Genomic DNA, 21,935 nt, shown 5'->3' on the forward strand with positions numbered 1-21,935 from the left:
GATGAGGCCTTGAACAGAGATGATCAATGTGTTGTTGTGAACTGGAAGAAAGGCGAACCTTGTTTTAAAGTGGCAGAGAATTTGGCAAAATTGAGTCCTGGTGTCAGATGGAAGGAAGAATTTAAAAGTGACAAACTGGAATACTTAGCTGAGGAGATCTCCAGACTACCTGTGGAGGATGTATCCTGACTTCTCCTTGCAGCTTATAGTAAAATGCGAGCAGAGAGAGATAAACTTAGAACTGAACTCTTGGGTTCAAAGAAACCAGAAGCTGATGGCTTGGAAAATTATGAGCTTCCAGGGGGTAGAATCCCAGAAGCTACAGCCCAATGTGAGGATGTAACCAAACATGGAACCCAGCCGCCATTTCAGTACAAGCCAAGATTGGAGATGGAATTATCCAGAAAGGATTTGTGGAAAGTCCTATTGTCTGATGGCTTTGACCCCTGTATGCTTCATGCAAAGCCAACAGAATTTTTGTGAGATCTTTATAGACAGAGCCATTGCCGGTCTGGACTGGAGGAGACAGACAAGGAAAAAATTAAAGGAAAAATCTCTTCAAAGACAGAGCCATGGAGGTTGAGGTCTGGAGTCAAGAGGTCTCGGGCTCGGAGAGCGGAGCAGCCCACATGCATGGGAAGGGTGAGTTTGCCCTGGAGGTCGAGGGCGGACATTCCACCTCGATGCTCTGGAAGTGTTTTGCCACCTCAGGTCCCAAAGAGGTTGGAGCACATTCCCAGGGAATTGGGGAGAGCCTGGCTGCCACCACACTGTTCTGAAGGGGTTGAGCGTGTGCCCCGGAGATGGAAGGGAATCCGGGAGCTGCCCCGATGTTTGAGGAGGGTGGGGCCGAGAAGGTGGTCTCCCCAATGTGTGGATATGTTGGAGCACTCACCCAAGCATTTGGAGAGGAAAGGGCTGCCGAAAAGGCCCTTAGGAAGGGTTAGGCTCCCGCTCTCTCAAGCCCCAAGGATGCAACATTGTTCTGTAAATGACTCTCAGACTTTGAAATCTAATGGAGTTTGTCCTGCAGGTTTTAGGAACTGTTTTGGTCCTGTTAACCCTGTTTTCCTTACTGTTTCTCCTTATGGCAATGGAAATGTTTATCCTATGAATGTCCCTCCTTTGTATATTGGAAGCGTATAACTTGTTCTAAGTCCACAGATCCAAGCTAAAGGAAAAGTATGCCTTAGGACTGATCACGCCTATATTTGATTTTGATGGGATTTTGTACTTAACTTTTGTTACTGAAATGGTTTAAGTTTTTGTGATACTGTGATGAAATGAATGTATTTTGTATTTGGAAAGATAATGTCATTTTGGGGTCCAGGGGGTGGAATGTGCCAGTTTGAATGTATTGTGTCCCCCAAATGCCATTATCATTGTGGTCTTGTGGGACAGACGTTTTGGTGCTGGTTAGATTTGCTTGGAATGTGCCCCACCCAGCTGTGGGTGGTGACTTGGGTGGGATACTCCTATAGAGGTGTGACCCCACCCATTCAGGGTGGGCCTTGATCAGTGGAGCCATATAAAACATGCTGACTCAAAGAGACTGATCGGAGTGCAGCTGTGAGTGACGTTTTGAAGAGGTGCAAGCTTGCTAGAGAGGAACGTCCTGGGAGAAAGCCATTTTGAAACCAGAACTTAGGAGCAGATGCCAGCCACGTGCCTTCCCAGCTAACAGAAGTTTTCCGGACGCCATTGGCCATCCTCCAGTGAAGGTACCTGATTACTGATGTGTTACCTTGGACACTTTATGGCCTTAAGACTGTAACTGTATAACCAAATAAACCCCCTTTTTATAAAAGCCAGTCCATCTCTGGTGTTTTGCATTCTGCAGCATTAGCAAACTAGAACAATAGCACATACAGCATTTAATGTGTGTCAGGCATTATTCTAAGTCCTCTGTATATATTAAGTCCTTTAATCTTTCTTTTTTAAGTCCTTTAATCTGAGCAGTAACCATTCGAGATATAGGTATCATGATGTCCTTATTTTACAGATGATAAAACTGAGGGTCCGAGAAGTTAAATAGCTTGCCCTAAGTTGCCTAGCTAATAAACGATAGTGCTAGAATCTGAAGTCAAGCAGTCTGTCTCTAGTCGTACTCTAACCCATTGTGCTGTACTGCCTATAGTTGATTTAAGAACTTAAAAGAATCAAAATGTTCTAAAATTGATTGTGGCAATGAATGCACAACTATATGATGATACTGTGAGCAATTGATTATATACTTTGGTTTGTGAATGTATCTCAATAAAATTGTATTTAAAAAAAATAATCGAGATGAAATGTGTTATCAAAAATCATAGATAGTTCCATAGGTTCTATGTCCTTTTGAGTATGCCCAACCTCAGAGTTTGTGGCAGATTGGCAGGCAGAGTATCCTAACTTCCAAGGAGTTTGCTACAGTACTTGCAGAGTTTATCAGGGTCAGGTAAAGAACACTCACCTCAGTAAATTTTAAGTTTTGCATAAACTGATCCATTTGGGGAAATAATATTTAAATTATAAATCAGAACAAAGAAGGGCCGACTTATCTGATTTTAAAAGCATCTAAGGACTAATTTACCTCCCTGTTTGATGGAAATGTATCTGGAAGATACAAGCTTAAACCCCTCTTAATTATTTTGTACTTAGATTCAAGTGACCTTTCAGTTTTTGAAGCCTAGCCTTTAAGGATCTTCAGTATTGTTCTGCAGCTTGTTGGATTTCACTTAACAATGCAATCTGAAAATCTTTCTATGTCAGTAAATTTTTTAAAAACTAGAGTGTTCTATCGTATGGATATACCATACTTTATTTAACTGGTACATGATTCATTTCTCACAACTACATAAGAGTGACATTATGGAGCTAATGTTTACTTTATTTATACTTACAAAATACAGTGTGGGCTTCATAATTCTCAATTCCATATTTTAATTAAGGCTCTAAGTAAAGGATGGTAAATAAATTTCATGCAGACATCTATGTCTCCCAGATCCTGTTATTTTGATAGCTGCACACTTAACAAGCTAAGCCAGGACTCGGAATTTTTCTGAACTTAGCACTTAAGGCAGCCCCTATTGGAATTACTGTTCCCATATGAATTCTATTTGTCTTTACTATCCAATAAGCATACTCTTTGCTACTTACATTTATTATAGCTGCTTACTACTGGTTCACCATTTGTTTTGGGGGTACCATTGTCTTTTTCTGCAGTCAGGTTACTTGTGGGAGCCTCAGAAACCACCTGTGTTTCTCATAACTCATCAGGGTGTTCTCGATTTACTTCCTTATCTTACTGTTTCATTGTTTTTTAAGCTTTAGGTAAATTGTGAATCAATCTTCCCATTTGAACTTATAATTTTTAAGTATTTACACATTAAAAAGATAATTGCACATACCCACACAAAGAATATTTGCTATTTTTATATCATTAGAGAATTTCACTGCTGTGAAAAATGAACCTAAACAATGGTTTGTGAACAAAACATTTGATAAAGCATTGTTTCTGGAAGTTAAACTATTTGGGGGAACCATTGTTTATTGATATAATCAATAGTTTTTTAAAAATTAATTTATAAGGTGACAAGAAACTAGGCCTTTGGAAAATCTAGAAGAAATAACACTTTCTAACTCCTGTGAATTAGCTCTGGAACTAAGAATAGCACTTGTAGGTCAGTGAAATTAGCAGTCTGTTCCTACTGCAGTAGAGCTCTCTGTTCAGTTTTTGCATGTGTAGCACTAATACTGCTGTATATTCCATTAGCTTATATGTGGCAGAATTTCTTATTTACTGCATACCATTTACTGTTAATTAACATTTTTACACTTGTTTCATGAAAAATAAAAAAATGGACCAGAGAAGAAGGATTCAGTTTTGGGTTTTTGTTGTTGTTGTTGTTTTGCCTTTCAACCATTTTTTTAAAAATGATAAACTTTATTTTTAGAGTACTTGTCAGTTTACAGAAAAATTATGCAGGAAGTATAGAATTCCCATAGTCCTTCCCACCCATCCACCCACACCCACCCCCAGCATACACACACACACACACACACACACACACACACACACAATTTTCCTTGTTATTAACATTCTGCCTTAGTGTGGTACATTTGTTACAACTGATGAACCAATATTGTTAAGATTATATTATTAACTGAAGTCCATAGTTTTACAATAGGGTTCACTCTTTGTTTTGTATAGTTCTGTGGTTTGTTTTGCTTTTAATTTTTATTGTGGTAACATATACACAACATAAAATTTCCATTTTAACCACTTTCAAATATATAATTCAATGTGTGAATTATATTCACGTTTTGCTACCGTCATTGCCATTATTATCAAAATTGTTCTTCACCCTAAACCTAAGCTCTGCACCTGTTAAGCAGTAACTCCCCATTCCCCATATATCGTTTTCCTGATAACCATTTAGTTCTTTTTCTGTGTTTTCCTTTAGTTTTTTCAGCATATTTAAGATAAGATTTTTAAGCATCTCTTTTGATACGTCCAAAGTCTGGTTTCTGTTGATGTTTTGGGTATTTTATCTTGCCTCGTTTGATGAGCTGTCATTTCCTGTTTCTTTTTATGTCTTCTAATCTTTTGTTGCACACTGGACATTTTGATATCTTAATGTATAAACTCTGAATTGAGTCTCCAAGGTGTCTGTTCCTTAAGTTTTTATCCAGCTAGTGTTAGGACAGAGATTTTCTTGTATGTCAAGAGCTAACAACAACAACAACAAAAAAACTTTGCCCAGTCTTTGCCAATTCTATCCTAACAATGAACCTGAAGAATCCCAAGGTAGAAGCATAGTGTCTTCTCCAGTCTTTTCTGAACATGCATCTTGTACAGGGCTTGCACATGTGACCTTAGGAATTCCCCGTTTACATGGATCTGAATGCCTCTTCTTCCACCTCAAAAATAGTCTTGCCTCTTGTCCAGGGGGCTTTATAATATGTGTTAATGCCAATAATAATCCTTCGCCCCAGGCTGCTGCAATTTGATTTTCTTATACTGATTTAGCTGCCTCATAAGCCACTTCTGTATGCAGGACAAGTTCTGGGACAGCAATCCAGAGACAAGCATCATGATTAAGTCCCCTGCCACTAGACAGATTGGTACAGGTATTCATGTACCCCAGTATGCACACAGGAGTTATTCTTTTCCCTCCAGAACCAGGATCAGACACTTGCACTGCGAGCAGGGGCTGGCTCTGTATTGAGCTGGGGAGGGAATAACGGAAGGGCCAGCAATGGTTTTTCCTACTGATTTTAAATTGTCTTTTTCTTGATTTGGTACTTGACTAGTGTATTAGTTAGGGTTCTCTAGGGAAACAGAATCAATGAGAGGTGTCTCTGATTATCAAATTGTAAAAGTGACTCACGCAACTGTGGGTATGCATGAGTCCAAATTCTGTAGAGCCTTCAACAAATTGTCAACTCCAAGGAAGATGTCCGATGAACTCCTCAGGAAACGAACCAGCAACTTCGATGAACTCCTCAGGAAATGCTTCACTGGGCAGCTGAAGAAGAAGAAGTGAAGGTCCTCTATCTGTCTTGCTTATAAGTCTTCAACTGATTAATTGGATCAAATCCAGCCAATTGCATTCTCTCATTGTGGAAGGCACACCCTTTGATGAGTCATCAGTCACAGCTTCAGTCAATTGACTGATGATCCAATAAACCAGCCTGTTGGTTTATCAACCAGCCTCAAAAGTCCTCACAGCAATTGTTAGGCCAGTGTTTGCTTGACCAGACAGCTGGGTCACCTGGCCAAGTTGACACATGAACCTAACCATCACAACTAGTTACTGAAACCCTTCCTTTAACTGTTTTCTGGAGCTCTGAGGAATATAATTCTGCCAGTTTTTGCTTATTGTTTAAAAATTCTATAGGAGGACAGAGGCCTGGAGCATCACACTCTGCCATCTTGGTGGTGTCACTTCAGTTCTTTTGATTTTTTGCTTACACATGTATGACAAAAACCTTATGGCAAGATGGCAGCATAGGGAGGTGTGGAATTTAATTAGTCCCCTAGAACAACTAGTAAATACCCAGGAACAACCAGAAAATAGTCTAGTACAACTGAAGGGAGGACATCTGTTACCAGACAACAGTGTACACCAGTCTGGAATGGGCAGAACGGCTGAGATCTCAGCAAAGAACTGTAAGTAAAGGTCCCCAAACTGTGGCGCTGGTGCCCCTCCCCCACTGGCACAGCAGGCTGAGTGGCAAAACTTTGCTGTGGGAAAAAGAAGCAGTCCCTGCTGGGAACAAGGGAATGTAGCTTGACCAAGCTCTAATTGCAGTTTTAATTAACAAATTTGGACTACTAAATACAGGCTGCGAGTCCGGGACAAGCAGGAAAGGAACCTTGAGGTTTATCCTGATAGAGAGGAGGCAGGGCTGACAGGAAAAAAAATAATAATAATAAAATATATATATATATATGAATAAAACCAGAGGCTTTTGGAGTCCACTGAGATCAGAATACTGGAAAAGGACTGTGCCCCAAGTAAAGGGGCACACAAAACCGGGTACCAATTCTGGTTCATGTCTGGTGAACTGGAGGACTGGGGACTGGCTCTGAAAAGGGGACTTCTTGCTTTTTTCCCTTTTTTTCCTCTCATTCCAAGTAGCTCATTAGAGAAAGCTTCAGGCATTTTCATTTGTCAGCACTGACCCAGCCAAGGGTGGAGTTAAGATAGTCAGAGTCAAAGGAAAAATCAAGTGTAGGAGACAATTCCCTAAAGGGCTCATCTTCAAGAAAAGAGGGGCCAGGGCCCAGCTCATGTGATGGCCCTCCTTCAGAGAACTCAGACCCCAGGGCCATGGGGCGGGGACAGAAACACCCTAAGCTTGGCTTCTGACACCCTCGGTTCCTGGCCAGGACAGGGTCCACTGAGAATTAAATACACCACAGATCTTTATGCTGGTGGGGAGTTACGGGCTGTCAAGTGCCACCAGCTGGACAGGACAGGAAAAGCTCAGAGTCTAGAGGCCTCACAGGTAAGTCTGACAGTCTGCTGGGTCTCACCCTCAGGGAAACCTGATACTGAATATAGCCTCCTCCTGAGACCTGGGCCTGTGTGGTCTGGGAAAATTTGATTGGGGTAATCAAGGAAACCAGATGTCTACACAAGAAGAAATTACAAACCACACTATGAAAAACAAAGATATGGCCCAGTCACAGGAACAAACTACACTTCAACATACAGGAATTGAAACAACTAATTATTAATCAAACAGATATCCTAAATTAATTCAAAAATCCAATCAATGAGTTGAGGGAAGATATGGCAAAAGAGATGAAGGATATCAAGAAGTCATGGAGCAAGCATAAGTAAGAACTCAAAAGTTTGAAAAAAAAAAACAATTGGCAGAACTTAAGGGAATGAAAGGCACAATAGAAGAGATGAAAAACACAATGGAAACATACAACAGAAGATTTGAAGAGCAGAAGAAAGGATTCATGAACTGGAGGACAGGACATCTGAAATCCTAAACACAAAAGAAGAGATAGGGAAAAGAATGGAAAAATATGAGCAGGGTCTCAGGGAACTGAATGACAACATGAAGTACATGAATGTACGTGTCATGGGTGTCCCAGAGGGAGAAGAGAAGGGAAAAGGAGCAGAAAGAATAATGGAGGAAATAATCACTGAAAATTTCCCAACTCTTAAGAAAAACATAAAGTTACAGATCCAAAAAGTGCAGCATACCCCAAACAGAATAGATAAGAGTAGACTGACTCTAAGACACTCAATAATCAGATTATCAAAGATCAAAGACAAAGAGAATTCTGACAGCAGCAAGAAAAAAGCAAGCCATCACATACAAAGGAAGCCTATCAGAAGACTACGTGTGGATTTCTCAGTAGAAACCATGGAGGTGAGAAGGCAGTGGTATGATATATTTAAGATACTGAAAGAGAAAAACTGCCAACCAAGAATTCTATGTCTGGCAGAACTGTCCTTCAAAAATAAGGGAGAGTTTAAGACGTTTTCAGACAGACAGTGAGAGAGTTTGTGAACAAGATACCTACTCTACAAAAAATACTAAAGGGAGTCCTACAGGCAGATAGACAGGAGAGAGAAGTTTGGAGAAGAGTGTAGAAATGAAGACTATCAATAATGGTAAAGAGAGAGAGAGGGAAAAAATAAAAATAACGTAAGATAGACATGTAAAATCCAAAAGACAAAATAGTAGACAGTACTTTGAGTGAAATTAGCCAGGAACCAAAGGACAGAAATTTGAGAGTTGAGAACACAGGTGATCAGGAGATAGAGGTTAGAAAAGGCATTTGGTGCTGAAGGAGTACAGAAGGTTCAACAAGATTGATTGTATAGATCCAGAAATGGACAGCACAATACTGTGTGATGGTAGTACAGTATTGTAAGTACTATGAACAAAGATGAGTATGAATATGGTTGAAAGAGGAAGGCTAAGGGCATGTATGACACCAGAAGGAAAGATATAGACTGGGATTGTATAACTTAGCCAGACCTAGAGTGGTCAGTGATGGTGATTAAATGTACAAATATAAGAATGTTTTTAAATGATGGAGAGCAAATGAATGTCAACAGTGCAAGGTGTTGAAAATTGTCAGGTATAGGGAAAAAATACAATCAATGCAAACTAGAGTCTATAGTTAATGGAAACATTGAAAGATGCTTCCATTAATGGTAACAAAGGCAATATACAAAAGCTAAGTGTTTATAAGAGGGGTATATAAAGGAGTGATATGGGATTCTTGGTGATGGTGATGTTGTCTGACCATTGTATTTTATTTTTATTTTTCTTCTATCTTTTGTATTTTTTTTTCTTTTTTTCCCCTTTTTCCTCTTTCTTTGGGAAGACATGGAAATGTTCTCATATAGATTGTGGTGGTGAATGCATAATTATATGATTATACTGGGAATCATTGATTGTTTACTTAGGATTGATTCTATGGTTTGTGAATAAAACTGTTAAAAAAATAAACAGGGGTACTAAGTGCTGGAGAAAATGTGGAGAGAGGGATGTACCTATTTTCTGTTGGAAGGGAAGTAGAATGGCGCAGTCCAGCTGGAGGGCAGTGTGGTGGTTCCATAGGTAGCTAACTATGGGGTTGCCACATTGGGTATATACTTGGAAGAGCTGAGAGCAGGGATATGATTGGTCATTGCACACTGGTGTTTATGGCAGCCATATTCATGATTCATAATGAATGGAGGTGGCCTAAGGGTACATCGACTGATAAACAGAATGGTGAACTGTGGTGTATACATATAATGGAATATTGAACAGTGGCAAGAAGAAATGAAGTTGTGAGGTATGCACTTAGGTGAATGGACCTTGAGAGCAGTATGTTGAGTGAAGTAAGCCAGAGTCGAAAAGACAAACATCATAACATCTCACTAATATGGACTAACTATAATGTGCAAACTCTGAAAATTGAATCTGAGAGCATAAGTTATCAGGGGAAGGCTTCTGGTAAAGGTTCCTAGATTGTAAGTTCTTACAGCAGTCACATCTATTCATGAGTTGTAATGGTTATCTAAATTCTGAGATGCTGAGCTGTTTTTGTGTAATCTGTTCAGTCCCTGTAACTTTGGGTGTCTGTGAGACTCAGACCCAAAGTTGGGCAGCTATGAATGTCAGCATTACCCCATACAGCAAATGTTAAAGAGGCTGAAAAAGAGATCAGACTTCAATTAGAGATATGAATGAAATGGATTTGATTAGAACTAAGGTAAACCAGTAAAGGGAAAAGGATGATGATGACTGTGTTTTAAAACCTCAACTTCTGTGTGAGACCAAAGGAAGAGATGTTTATTTGGTGCAAAATCTGTACTTTGTGTAACACACCCTATAATTTAACTTGTATAGTTGTTTATTCAAACACCGTAATTACATGGAACCTTGAATAGGGTATGAGATCTGGTTGGTTTGTACAGGGTAGCATGAAACTGATACATCCCAAAGTAATTTGAGCAGAGAATAAAAAATATTTGCAAAGCCCCCTTGAGGGCCTGAGGAAAAATGTTGAAACATTAAACTTCCCCACCTGGGGAATTCCTGATATTTTTGTAGGCATTCAGGAATACCATTGTAGTAGGCCAAGTCCTTGATCTTGGTGCTTGCCCTTAAGAAGCTTGATACTGCAAAGTAAAGGCTAAGCCTACTTATAATTGTGCCTAAGAGTCAACCCCAGAGAACCTCTTTTGTTGCTCAGATGTGGCCTGTCTCTCTCTAAGCCCACTCGGCAGGTAAACTCAGTGCCCTCCCCTCTATGTGGGACATGACTCCCAGGGGTATAAATCTCCTTGGCAATGTGGGACATGACTCCCAGGAATGAATCTGGACCTGACATCATGAGATTGAGAAAGCCCTCCTGACAAAAAGGAGGAAGAGAAATTAAACAAAATACAGTTTCAGTGTTGGAGAGATCTCAAATGGAGTTGAGAGGTCATTCTGGAGGTTATTCTTATGCATTATATAGATATCCCTTTTTAGTTTTTAGTGTACTAGAATGGCTAGAAGGAAATACCTGAAATTGTTGAACTGCAGTCCACTATCCTTGATTCTTGAAGGCGATCATATAACTTTGTAGCTTATTTGGTGTGACTATGTGATTGTGAAAACCTGGTGGCTCACACTCCCTTTACCCAGTGTGTGGCCAAATGAGTAGAAAAAAGGACAGAAAGTAATTGAATAATAGTGGGAAAAAGGAGGGGGACAGTAAAATTTCTTATTGCTTTTTTATCCCAGTTTTTTGAGTGAATTTAACTTTCAGGAAGATGTGACAAGTTTATCCTCTAGTTTATGACAGTTTTTCTCAAACTTTACTATGTATCAGAATCACTTTGAGGGTTTCTTTACAACACAGTTTGCTGGTCACCATTCCCAGAATCTGCATATTCACCAAATTCCAAAGTATGAGAACCACTGGCTTTGAATATCCCTCAGTCCACTGCCGTAACCCATTTGTAGAAGCACAGATTTGTGGTTTTTCACCTCTTTTTCCAGCCCCTTTGATGTTGCCTCTATAGGCCTTCATCTGAATTGGTTATGGGATTGTGAGGCTAGAAGTGCAGTGGTTGTTCAGTTTGGGAAAGACCGAGAGAGATAAAGGGAAAATGCCACATTCCATTAACTAAGAAGGAAGGGGGGAGCACATGTCCTAATGTAAAAAACAGGGGACAGTGTATACATCCTACTCTCAAATGTTTAGAAAATAGGTAAATAGAAAGAATGATAGATAGAGGGATAAATAGATAAAATGATAGGGCAAATGTGGCAAAATGTTGAAAGTTGGTAGATCTGGGTATCTTGGTAGGAGTTATGTTGGAGTTCTCTGTAAGGGATTGGTATTATTTTTGCAGCTGTCTGTGTGAAATTATTTCAAAATGAAAGTTAAAAAATAAGGGATAGGTTGATGAATAATACAGTTCTTACCACTGGAGAACAATTTACTTATTTTTATTGTACACCCTTCAAGTCTGTCAACTGAATGTTAAAATGGTGTGAGTATTCACAATTTAGAATTTTTTTTCCTTTTCTTTATCTTAAATTACCTTGAGTATAATTTGGTGTATATTTGGTGTGAGAAAAAAAAAGTGTGTTTAAGTAGAAATTATTTGATTGGTAAATAGCTTTATAACCCTCTGTTTCCCTCTTTAATGAAATTTGACTTCTAGTCTCCCAAAAGTCCTATTAGAAAAATAATACATAAGAACCATGAGCTTTACTGGTAATCTATTTAAAGAGATGTGTGTTACGCTTTTTTTAGGGACTTACATAGAACACTATGTAGGTCCTTTTCTATCACAAAAATATTTCTCCTTAATTCAAACTTGGATTATTAAATTGTTTTGTGTTAAATAAGATGTCTAATTTTTTGTTGTTAAATTTGTTTATTGCCAGATAAACAATGATTACAATTCAGCATATTGAACAATAGCCAACTTTTTTTTTTTAATGTCCTTAGTACACTCAGAAGAAGCTTTGTTTTTACTGGCAACCTGTTATTACCGCTCAGGAAAGGCATATAAAGCATATAGACTCTTGAAAGGACACAGTTGTACTACACCGCAATGTAAATACCTGCTGGCAAAGTGTTGTGTTGATCTCAGCAAGTAAGTTTTTAAATCTTTTATTGCAAATTTGTTTCTATTCACATTGTAGAATTTGGATAAAAATTCTTTGACACATTAAACTCTGACTGACTTCCTTTCCCCCTCTTTTTTCATAGAAGGGATCTACCTCAATAATAATCCAAATGCTTACACTGTTGCCAATAGCATTATTATTTTTATTATAGAGAGATTTCGTTGTTATGTTAATTAGCAAAAGAATTTAACTCTGAAGAAACTTAAGTTAAAACTAATTCCCATTGGTGCCTACAGTAATCGTAAATGTTTCCTTTCCTTTGCTTTCAGTGTTAGACCAAGTAGAATAAGCCTGAAAACCTACCAGTACATCTGAGAATAATGCCCCTTTGGCAGTGTATAGGTATTAGTGTAATTAAGAATTTCCTTTCAAGATCATTCTATTTGAGAACCCCTACTTCCAAAGGGGCAGGTTTAGGGAAGCACCTCTTTTGCACATTATAACTAAACCAAGTCTGCAGTGCCTCTTCTAAATGTGGAGGCAGTTAGAGGTTTAGGCAGTTATGTTCTGTTAAACTCTTTTCTTTGCTGTATGAGATGGAATAATGGTAAAACCTACTAAACATTTAGGTACTTACAAAAGCCTATATGTGTATTTAATTTTTAGGTGTATAGTGAGAGGTTACAAATAAAGCCTCCTTAGACCAAAAAATAACTATTTGTCCAGTGACTAATTGATTTCTTTTTAAGTAAAGCTACCTAAAATATCCATAAAATTTTGAGATGTTTGTTAACTGAACTATTTTTAAATTCTGAAGAGTCTAATGTTTAAAATTTTTAAATCTACTTTATTTAATTCGCCAGTTAAAGTCTCAGGATAGGCTGTGTGAACTTACTTGAGAGTTTTCCACATGATTTGTTTTTAATAGGAACTGTTACAACTCTGATATGCTAAAAGTTTATAGTGAAATGGGACATATTTTTTCACTTGGGAAACAAGTTTATGATTTTCTGTATTAAGAAAAGGTGATTGACAGATAAAAAGAGATGAAGATTTATAAATATCCTAAAATGGATGAGACCACTAAGTGCAATTTTTAATTAAAATATTTTAGTCTTGTTTAATGTGTTTGCAGATTCTTAATCAAAGAATTATGGAGCTAAGGAGGACCACCACATTCTTTAATGAAGGACCTTTCATATCTTTTTCTCCATTGTTTTTGGTCTTCCTTTTTTTTTTTTTTTTTTTTTGACATGAGTAATGAATATGCTGCTCAGATAAATTTGTACCTACAAATATGAAAGTCTCTTTTTCTGTTTTGAATGGCAAAACTGGAATTTTAAGTAAAAATTCCTAGCTTCCCAGATGATTCTAAATACATATTTACCACTATTCTAAAGGTACTGTGAACTGTTCAGTTTTTCTTCATAATTAGAGGTGCATTGGTAATGAAAGTTGTCTTTGCACACAGTGCTTTATATTGATTTTTTAAAACCTGTGAATTTGTATTTTTAAGGCTTGCAGAAGGGGAACAGATCTTATCTGGTGGAGTATTAAATAAGCAGAAAAGCCATGATGATATTGTAACTGAGTTTGGTGATTCAGCTTGCTTTACTCTTTCATTGTTGGGACATGTATATTGGTAAGTAAGAATGATTCAAACTACAAGAAAATTATTCCCAAAATTTTTGTATGCTTTGTAGCTTAAAAAACCTGTTGATCTGTGTTTATCAAATAGTTATACAATCTTCTGGTCTCAGGACGTTGTTAAATTGTAAAATAGTAGAAATGGTCCCATTTTTGACACTCTACTTAGCCTTAATGGTAACTGCAGCAGAACTGCTTAACAATTGAGTGCACATAATACTGGTATTTTACCTCGGGGAGGAGAGTATCTTCATGTGACCCATTGAAGGAGGGGGAAAAAGAATGACATTCTTTTTCTATATTAAATATCACTGCTGCTTCTTAGAAAGAGGCTTGAATGCAAGTTTCAGTGATAGAGAATAGCATTTCTCATCTGCTATGCCATAATGATTTTGAAGTGTCATAAGAAATTTCCAACAGTGGTAGCTGAAATAAAAATGAATTTGCAAATAATTTACTTTTTTTAAAAGTGAGATAAATCCAGAATTATCACTAATAATATTATTTTCACTCCTTGTGTTCTGAAATACTTTTTTGAGATGAGGTGTAGAGAATGGAGGTATAATTAGCATAACAGAATTGTTCTTAATTCTGCTCATGGGAGTGGCCATGTAAGTAAATGTCTTCTGTTGTGTATGGGAAGAAATGATTGAGTTCTGCTTGTCTATAAAGAAGCAGAATAGCATCAGTTTAACATAAATTGAGGCCAGTTTCAATAGTGGTTTCTAAAAGTCCTTTAAAATGGCTAGAATAAATTATTTGAATTTATTCTGAATTTAGGGGCTCATTTTCATATGTGGTAGAAGGACTTTTAGCCATTGACACTGCTTTTGGTGACAGGAATAAGTAAAGCTGGAACATCAGGATCTTTGTATATCTTAAGAAAACAACAGAGTAATTTGGTTCGTACAGTTATGATTCTTGTCATTTTTTCAAGAAACTGAGATTTAGACAATAAATAGGTGTAAGTTTTAATCATCACAATAAAAGTGCTGTTATAAAATTTAAACACTACTTTTGTTCAAATGAGAGGATAATACATTCTCTCTGGTTAAGATGAAGGATAAGATGGTAACTAGAAAACACTCAATAGAAAAAGTAAAATTTTAAATTCCATATCTATTGAGTGACTTCCAAAGGAAAGGTATAAATGATTTGAGGGGGGACTTATGAAATAAGATATTGGCAAAATATTATGAGGGAAATATTGTAGAAATATTAATTCTTAAAGAGTGCCATACTCTTTTACTTTTAGAATATTGATTTAAATTGTACTTTCTGGTTTAAAGAGTTGGATTAAACAACACACTTCTAAATAATTCATGGGTCAAAAAGAAAAACAAAAAATTAAAAAGTAGAGTGAAATCAGTTAAAAGGAAAATAACATTAAAAACTTTGATGTAGCTAAAGAGTGCTTAGAGGGAAATAGTACTAAATAATGATAGCTTATATTATAAAGAACAGTCTGAACTATTTTGCAACTTCTATGTGAGTCTGAAATTATCTCAAAATAAAGTTTAAAAATATAAAGTGTTAAAATCACAAAAATGCATTATGTATTACTAATTTTTAAGTAAAATTATTAAAAGTTTTTGAAGGTGCAATTAGGTCTTGAGAAAGGTTTATATGTTTTGTATATATATGCTATGCTAAGACAGTTCTAACCATGAAGAAGGTGAAGTACCTTTTTTTTCCTTTCTTCAGGGGAACAGGTTGGGTTATTTTTACTCATAAAGAAGAAAGATTGAATATCCAAAGGAGGACAACCCTGCCCCTAAACTGGCTTTTAATTTAGCTGTCATATGCCTGTCATATGACCAAAATTGCAGCAATAATCTAGATAACATACATGTTGTAGTTTTGTAGCTGAGGCATGTTAAGTTTTCTATCTCTAATATTTTGATTGACATTTAATGGTCTTCTTATCTACAAAAGCATATATGATACTTAGATGTTCAGAACCCAACTGATTCTAAATCTGGTTCTTACGTTAACCTTTATCTTCCCGGTGTCATCCAAATAATATTTTTACCCCAATTCTTAGTCATGCTCCTTGCTGAGTTTTATGTACAGATCCTCAATTTTAGTAGAAAAAAATTACATCTAAAGTTTAGATGTAATTGAATTATTAGAGATCTATTGAATGATTAGAGATTTTATCTCCCAGACTAGATTATAATTCCACATCTGGCTTCTTCCCTAGTTTACTCTTTTATCATTTATACATACATCTGTCTATGGAGATGTGTGTATGTATCTACTCTCTTCTTAGAATACACTAATTTTGCTTTAAATTCCTTCTTTTCTATGGTATGTCAGTTAGGTCATAGCTCATTACAAAAATCAGCCTTGCCAACTTCTCAAAACATTTGAGAGAATTATCCTTTTGGTAAAGGAAAAAGGAAATACAGTGATAATTTATATAATATTGGAGAAGAGGTGTTTTTTCAGAAAGGATCACTTCTTACATTTCCAGAATATTTTTCCCTGACTAGATTACTTTATCTTTGTTTAAATCAATGTTTGCCCACCTCTTTTCTGGCCATTTAAATAAGTCATATAGTCTATTTGATGCAACTTTGAATTATTAAAGAGTGCATGTACATCATGCAAGCAAAGAAAGGGAGCAAGGCTACTTGAAGAGAGGAAAAAGGCAATAAATAAATGAGAAATATCTAATTCCCTGTCTTTGGAAAGCTTATAATCAATTACAGGAGAGAACCTGTAGAAGATAAATAACTAATGAAGAAGCTATGAAAGATAAATAACTAATGTAGACTATGATTAGTACTATAAAAGAGGAGGGGTCTATCTAGCATGAATTGAAGGGATGAAGAAAAATAGGAGGTATTAATTGGGAGACTGTTGCATAGTTTGGGAGAGAAGCAATAAGGACCATAGCAGTGAAAATGAGGAGGAAACTTTAAGCCAGAGAAAAAATACAAGTACGTCAATTAAGGCTTGGTTACTGATTGACTATGAAAAGTTTGGAAAGAAGAATGAGTCAGTGATGTCTCTAAGTAGGATTTTTGCATCTGCCTGTAAGAATATCAGTTCCCACACCCACAGAAATAAGTCGGAAGCAAGAAAAGATTTTGGAAGAGGTGAATTTGGTTTTGAACATTTTAAACTTTAGGTGAGGAAGTAAACCTAGATGAAACTATGTTGTAGGCAGAGAAAAGATAAATTTGAAGTCAGTAAAGTAGATTTAAGTGTATATCTATAGAAGTGATTCTCACCAGAGGAGATTACATAAAGAAGAGGGCTGAGGACAGAGGGAATAGCTTTGTTTAGGGATTATAAAAAGAAAAAATACAAAAGAAATGGTCACAAAACTGTATGAAGCTTGGAATAATCCTCAGACATGGAGATTTCAGTATATTTTCCTTTTCCAGGCTTTATGTAAAAAGCTCCCAAGCATTAATTTGCCACTTTCCACCTCTATTTCAGAAAAGGTCTTTTTATGCCTTGTCTTTATTTCCTATTTTTAAGGTTCTCTCTATCCAAAAGATTATGCCAGTCTCATAATTATTTTGCCTTTTAAAAATTTCAGCTAAACAGACTTTGATACAGACTTTGACAAAACTTATTTAAATTTTCCAAAAATTTCCTTCCTGTTCCTGCTTCCCTTTTTGTCCATGTGCAAATTGGCTTAAATTAGTCAAGTGTGGGAAGCTAGAAATTCTTCAGCTGGCAGTACTTTCTTATCTTTATTGTATCATCTATTCTAGTTTCTACTTGCTTGCAAAATTTTGAAGTGAGACAAACTAATGTATGGTTCCCCAAAGAGTATTCTTTATAGTTCTCAGAAGTTACATTAACAGTAAATTAAACAGTAAATTAAATAGATAATATATTTTAACTGTTCATTTTACTTGAGAGTTCATTTGAAAATTTTGGCTAGATGCTATCTGGTCCTTTATAGAACCTTAAGAGTTTTGAAAGAATTAGTGTATCTTAATATTTTTCCATTTTCTGTTGAAGAATTTCAACCCTAGTGCAGGTCATTAGTGAGACTCATTGGAGCATTCAGGTAAAAAAATACTAACCCCTAACCCCTTGCCCTCTTCCCATGTGAAACCTTAGGGAAGCAGCAATGCCTTTTGGAGATTGTTCCAGTTTAGATGTTCTGAGTGATATTATCTAGATTCCAAAGTAAGCTTTTATGTTACCTGATTTAGAAAGAAACATATGTTTTCCTTTTCATTAAGAGTTACCACCTCTACTTTGTTAGAAATTCTGGGCATTTAAATGTACTATATTAAAAGCATTTTAGGTCACTTTCATAATTATCACTAAAGTGTTTTATTAGAAATTAAGAATAAAGCTGAAGTATTTGGATGTTTTCCATATTTTCTTCAGTAATTGAGGATCTAACAGTGAATTAAAAGCAGTAGCAATATTCAAGAAGGCAATGTTAGTTTATTTTGTTAGCATCCATTTCAGTTCATGTTCTTTGTCTTTCACCTAACTTTTGCCTTAAACTGTCCTAAATAATAGTGATTGGAGGATGGTAAGAAGGGGAAATTGATAATTTGGGGAAACATCAGAAACATCTCAGAACTTATATAAGATTTACTGAATTTTTTATTCCAGAATTTTCTTTATAATGAATGTTTTAGGTTATCTAGCTTGTTTAATCTATTTGTTTCTCTCTACAGCAAGACAGATCGGCTTGCCAAAGGATCAGAATGTTACCAAAAGAGCCTTAGTTTAAATCCTTTCCTCTGGTCACCCTTTGAATCATTATGTGAAATAGGTAGGTTTGTACAGGTGGTGAGAGGAGGGTTTCCCCCATTTCCTCTTCTTCTTTTCCTGCTTAATTTTTAGAGAGTTATACAACTCATCTATTCACAAGAAAGGATTTTTCAAAGCTAAGGGCTGTCAAAATTGAGAACAAGAAATAAGTTGGAATCATATGTCTCAGGAATGTGGTCATTCGTTACTCTATCCCAAAGATTAAATTCAGTAGTTTCTTCTGTTTAGCCAATCAGGCTTAAATATCTTGTGACCTCTAGAATGAACAGCACTAGCCAAAATGACTTTCTTCTCTGAATAAGAACTTTCAAAAGAAATTAATAGAATGCCTGGGATAATTATTGTATTAATAAGGCATAAACAGTATGGAGAGAGTCCCCTCTCAGTAAAATGCTCTGGGATGCATACAGACTATTTTTAAACATTGTCGTGTCTATATACCTGGAAGTGCTTAAAACTTCACTGTAATATCTATAGGGTTTCAACTCCACAACTCCACTCCTTACCTTGAGAAAAATGAGTTCTAGTTGCTTTCTGCCGTAAAACTAACACAGAAACCTAAATTTTCCTGTGATTTATTATATAGTATTTAAATATTTCCTAAATGTATATCTTTATTTTAGGAGGAAACTTTTACCATAAGTTTATGAATGGGCTTTTGGCAAAATTGATTAGCAAAAATTGGCAAGAGAATTTTTAAAACTCAGGAAAGGCTTTATTTCAGCTGACATAGGTAGCTGAAATTTTGCAACAAAATTAACCCTCATTTCCTTAGAAGAAAATATCCTTTTTTGTCTTCACAGGTGAAAAGCCAGATCCTGACCAAACATTTAAATTAACATCTTTACAGAACTTTAGCAACTGTCTGCCCAACTCATGTACAACACTAGTATCTAATCATAGTTTATCTCACAGACAGCCTGAGACAGTTCTTACAGAAACACCCCAAGACACAATTGTAAGTTTATCATACTATAATGTTCAGAATATTATGAAAACTAGTATGAATGATCTGAACCAGATAATGTATCATAAATGACATAGTAGAAATTTTCTTTTTCAGGAATTAAACAGACTAAATTTAGAATCTTCCAATTCAAAGTACTCCTTGAATACAGATTCTTCAGTGTCTTATATTGATTCAGCTGTAATTTCACCAGACACCCTCCCTCTTGGAACAGGAACTTCCATATTATCAAAACAGGTTCAAAATAAACCAAAAACTGGTCGAAGTTTATTAGGAGGGCCAGCTGCTCTTAGCCCATTAACCCCAAGGTAAGACAAACAAAAGATACTTTCAACTGTGCTGTAATATCAAATGATCTTATAACAATTCATATTAATTAGTAACGTAAATTAATCTGAACAGCAACTGCCTAAATCACTATGGAAATTGAGGCATTTAATAAGTCAATAATGGACCTATTCTGTTTTCAGAAAATGAAGTAAAAATACAGTACATATGATATAATATTAAATATTGGATGAATTTTTAAAATTCTTAAATATGCCTATTCAGTTAGTATGTGCTTTAAAAGATATAGTCTTTATGGCTGTGTATCAGTGGATAACAGTGAACCCCTTGAAATGTTGGTATGCTTATGATGAAATCAGAGCAACATGAAGGAAAGTTTGACACCTATTAACATAAGATGTTTTGTCAAAATTACTAGAAGTATATGTATGTATAAATACAGGAAACCAGCCCAGAGAATAAGTATCCAAGAGTATCAAAATAAGAGAAATCATATGCTAGAACAGACTCTGTGAATTGGGTCCAAGGTCCAGAGAGTTGCTAAAATAGCATGACTGAGATTACATTTCATTGGATCCACAGATAATAGCTCTAGAGACCACTGATTAATTAAATGGTTTCTAGAGACATTTTCTCTGAAATCATGTAAATTCCGAGAATTTGAAATAATTTGATCATTTGAGTCTTAGTTTTTATAAAGCCACTCTTCTTGGATTCTAATAAATCTCCTTAGATCAGTAGTTGCTGCTCAATTTAGTTCCTTGTTTGTTTTCTTTAATTTAAAATCTTAGTTATGGTGGGTGGGATAATCTACAATCACAGCTTATTTTTAATCTGCCCCTCAGATCCCTACTGCCCCCAAGACTGATTTGCCATTCTCTTCCTTTTAGACCTTCTAATTTAAGTATACTGCTGCTTTATATATGCCTTGATGACTTTTTGACACCTTGATTTCAACCTCTTCTCAGTTTTGGGATTTTGCCATTAGAAACCCCAAGTCCTGGAGATGGATCCTATTTACAAAACTACACTAATACACCTTCTGTAATTGACGTGCCATCCACCGGAGCCCCTTCAAAGAAGGTATTTTCCATGTAAAATGCAGTTTGGTATGGATAAAAGAAACTCATTTAAAATTCCAATTTTTAAAGTTCATTGCAGGGAGAATCTGACTTTATGTAATTGCTTTTGCCATAAAGTCTTAGAGTTGTTGATCTAAATGTAGAAGGTTATCATTGTCATAGCCTACTGTTATCTTAGGAGACAAAAAACTCTTTTTTCCAAGTAAGATTACAACTCAGGAGTCTAGTTTATTTAGACATTTAGCGAAAGAAATGTACATATTCAGATTTTTACTTTGTTTCCTTTTTTAACAAAATTAAGATGTTTTCTATCACCTTGAATATAAATAACAGAAATTATATCTGCCAAAGTTTTTACTTGTCCTTACCACTGTGTGTGTATGTTTTTTGAATAGTTCTAATAACATGAAAAAAATTTGCTTGGGTAAAGCCAGCTATTTCTGATACTAAAATTTTTATGATGAATCTTCATAGAGATGAGGTATAGGAAAATGAAAACTATTTGATAGTATCCTTACACTAAATACTAAATATGTATCTGGTTTTTATTTTTGTCTTTTTTTAAACATCTTTTCTTCTATTCCTTAGCAAGTGTTAATAGGAACTCCAGGAATGTTAAAAAGGAATTGCAAAGTAGTTTATGTATGGATTAGTTTAAACTTAAGTTTAAAAGTTGGCAACTACTCACTGTTGTTTTGTTATGGGAGTGAAATATAATTGTGGAAATTAGTTTATTACAGTTATGAGAAGAAAAGAAGGATGGCAGTTAGCATACCAGATGAAGTAGGCCAAAACCAAGAGAGCATGGCAACCAAGAACAAGTTAGACAGTGGAACAGGTACAGGATTTCAGTGTCCCAATAATAAAAGCTACTTGCTGTCTCATCCTCTTCTGCCTCTGTTCCCATCTTATCCTATTATAAAACATTCTCAGGAAAGCTGCTCTTGCAGGTCTGCATGCAGTATCAACTAAAAATATCAAACTGAGTAGTGAGTGCAGAACACAGTTCTTTGATAAATAAGGAAGGGCTGGAATTGACTTCAAGTTTTGTTCCCTAAAGAGGTCAAAATGGGTTAATGGGGCAGGTGGAAGAAGGATTATGGAGTTCTATT

At 36.0% G+C, this 21,935-nt stretch overlaps 1 protein-coding gene across 6 annotated transcripts in view; it reads left to right on the forward strand.

Annotated features, from left to right (window-relative positions):
• CDC27 (cell division cycle 27) overlaps positions 1-21,935 on the forward strand; it is a 116,933-nt gene that overhangs the window by 42,943 nt on the left and 52,055 nt on the right. For 5 of the 6 annotated variants that reach the window (XR_005212600.1, XM_037808405.1, XM_037808407.1 and 2 more), the window contains exons 3-8: positions 11,960-12,107; positions 13,598-13,723; positions 18,390-18,487; positions 19,290-19,444; positions 19,550-19,761; positions 20,710-20,824. Coding sequence is in view for 5 of the 6 variants with exons in the window: in XM_037808405.1 (XP_037664333.1) it covers positions 11,960-12,107; positions 13,598-13,723; positions 18,390-18,487; positions 19,290-19,444; positions 19,550-19,761; positions 20,710-20,824 (854 nt within the window). In the remaining variant the exon portion in view is untranslated. The remainder of the gene's footprint in view (positions 1-11,959; positions 12,108-13,597; positions 13,724-18,389; positions 18,488-19,289; positions 19,445-19,549; positions 19,762-20,709; positions 20,825-21,935) is intronic. The other variant, XM_037808409.1, reaches the window with a different exon arrangement.

The sequence above is a fragment of the Choloepus didactylus genome, chromosome 18 (assembly GCF_015220235.1).
Source record: "Choloepus didactylus isolate mChoDid1 chromosome 18, mChoDid1.pri, whole genome shotgun sequence".
In the NCBI taxonomy this organism is placed as follows: Eukaryota; Metazoa; Chordata; class Mammalia; order Pilosa; family Megalonychidae; genus Choloepus; species Choloepus didactylus.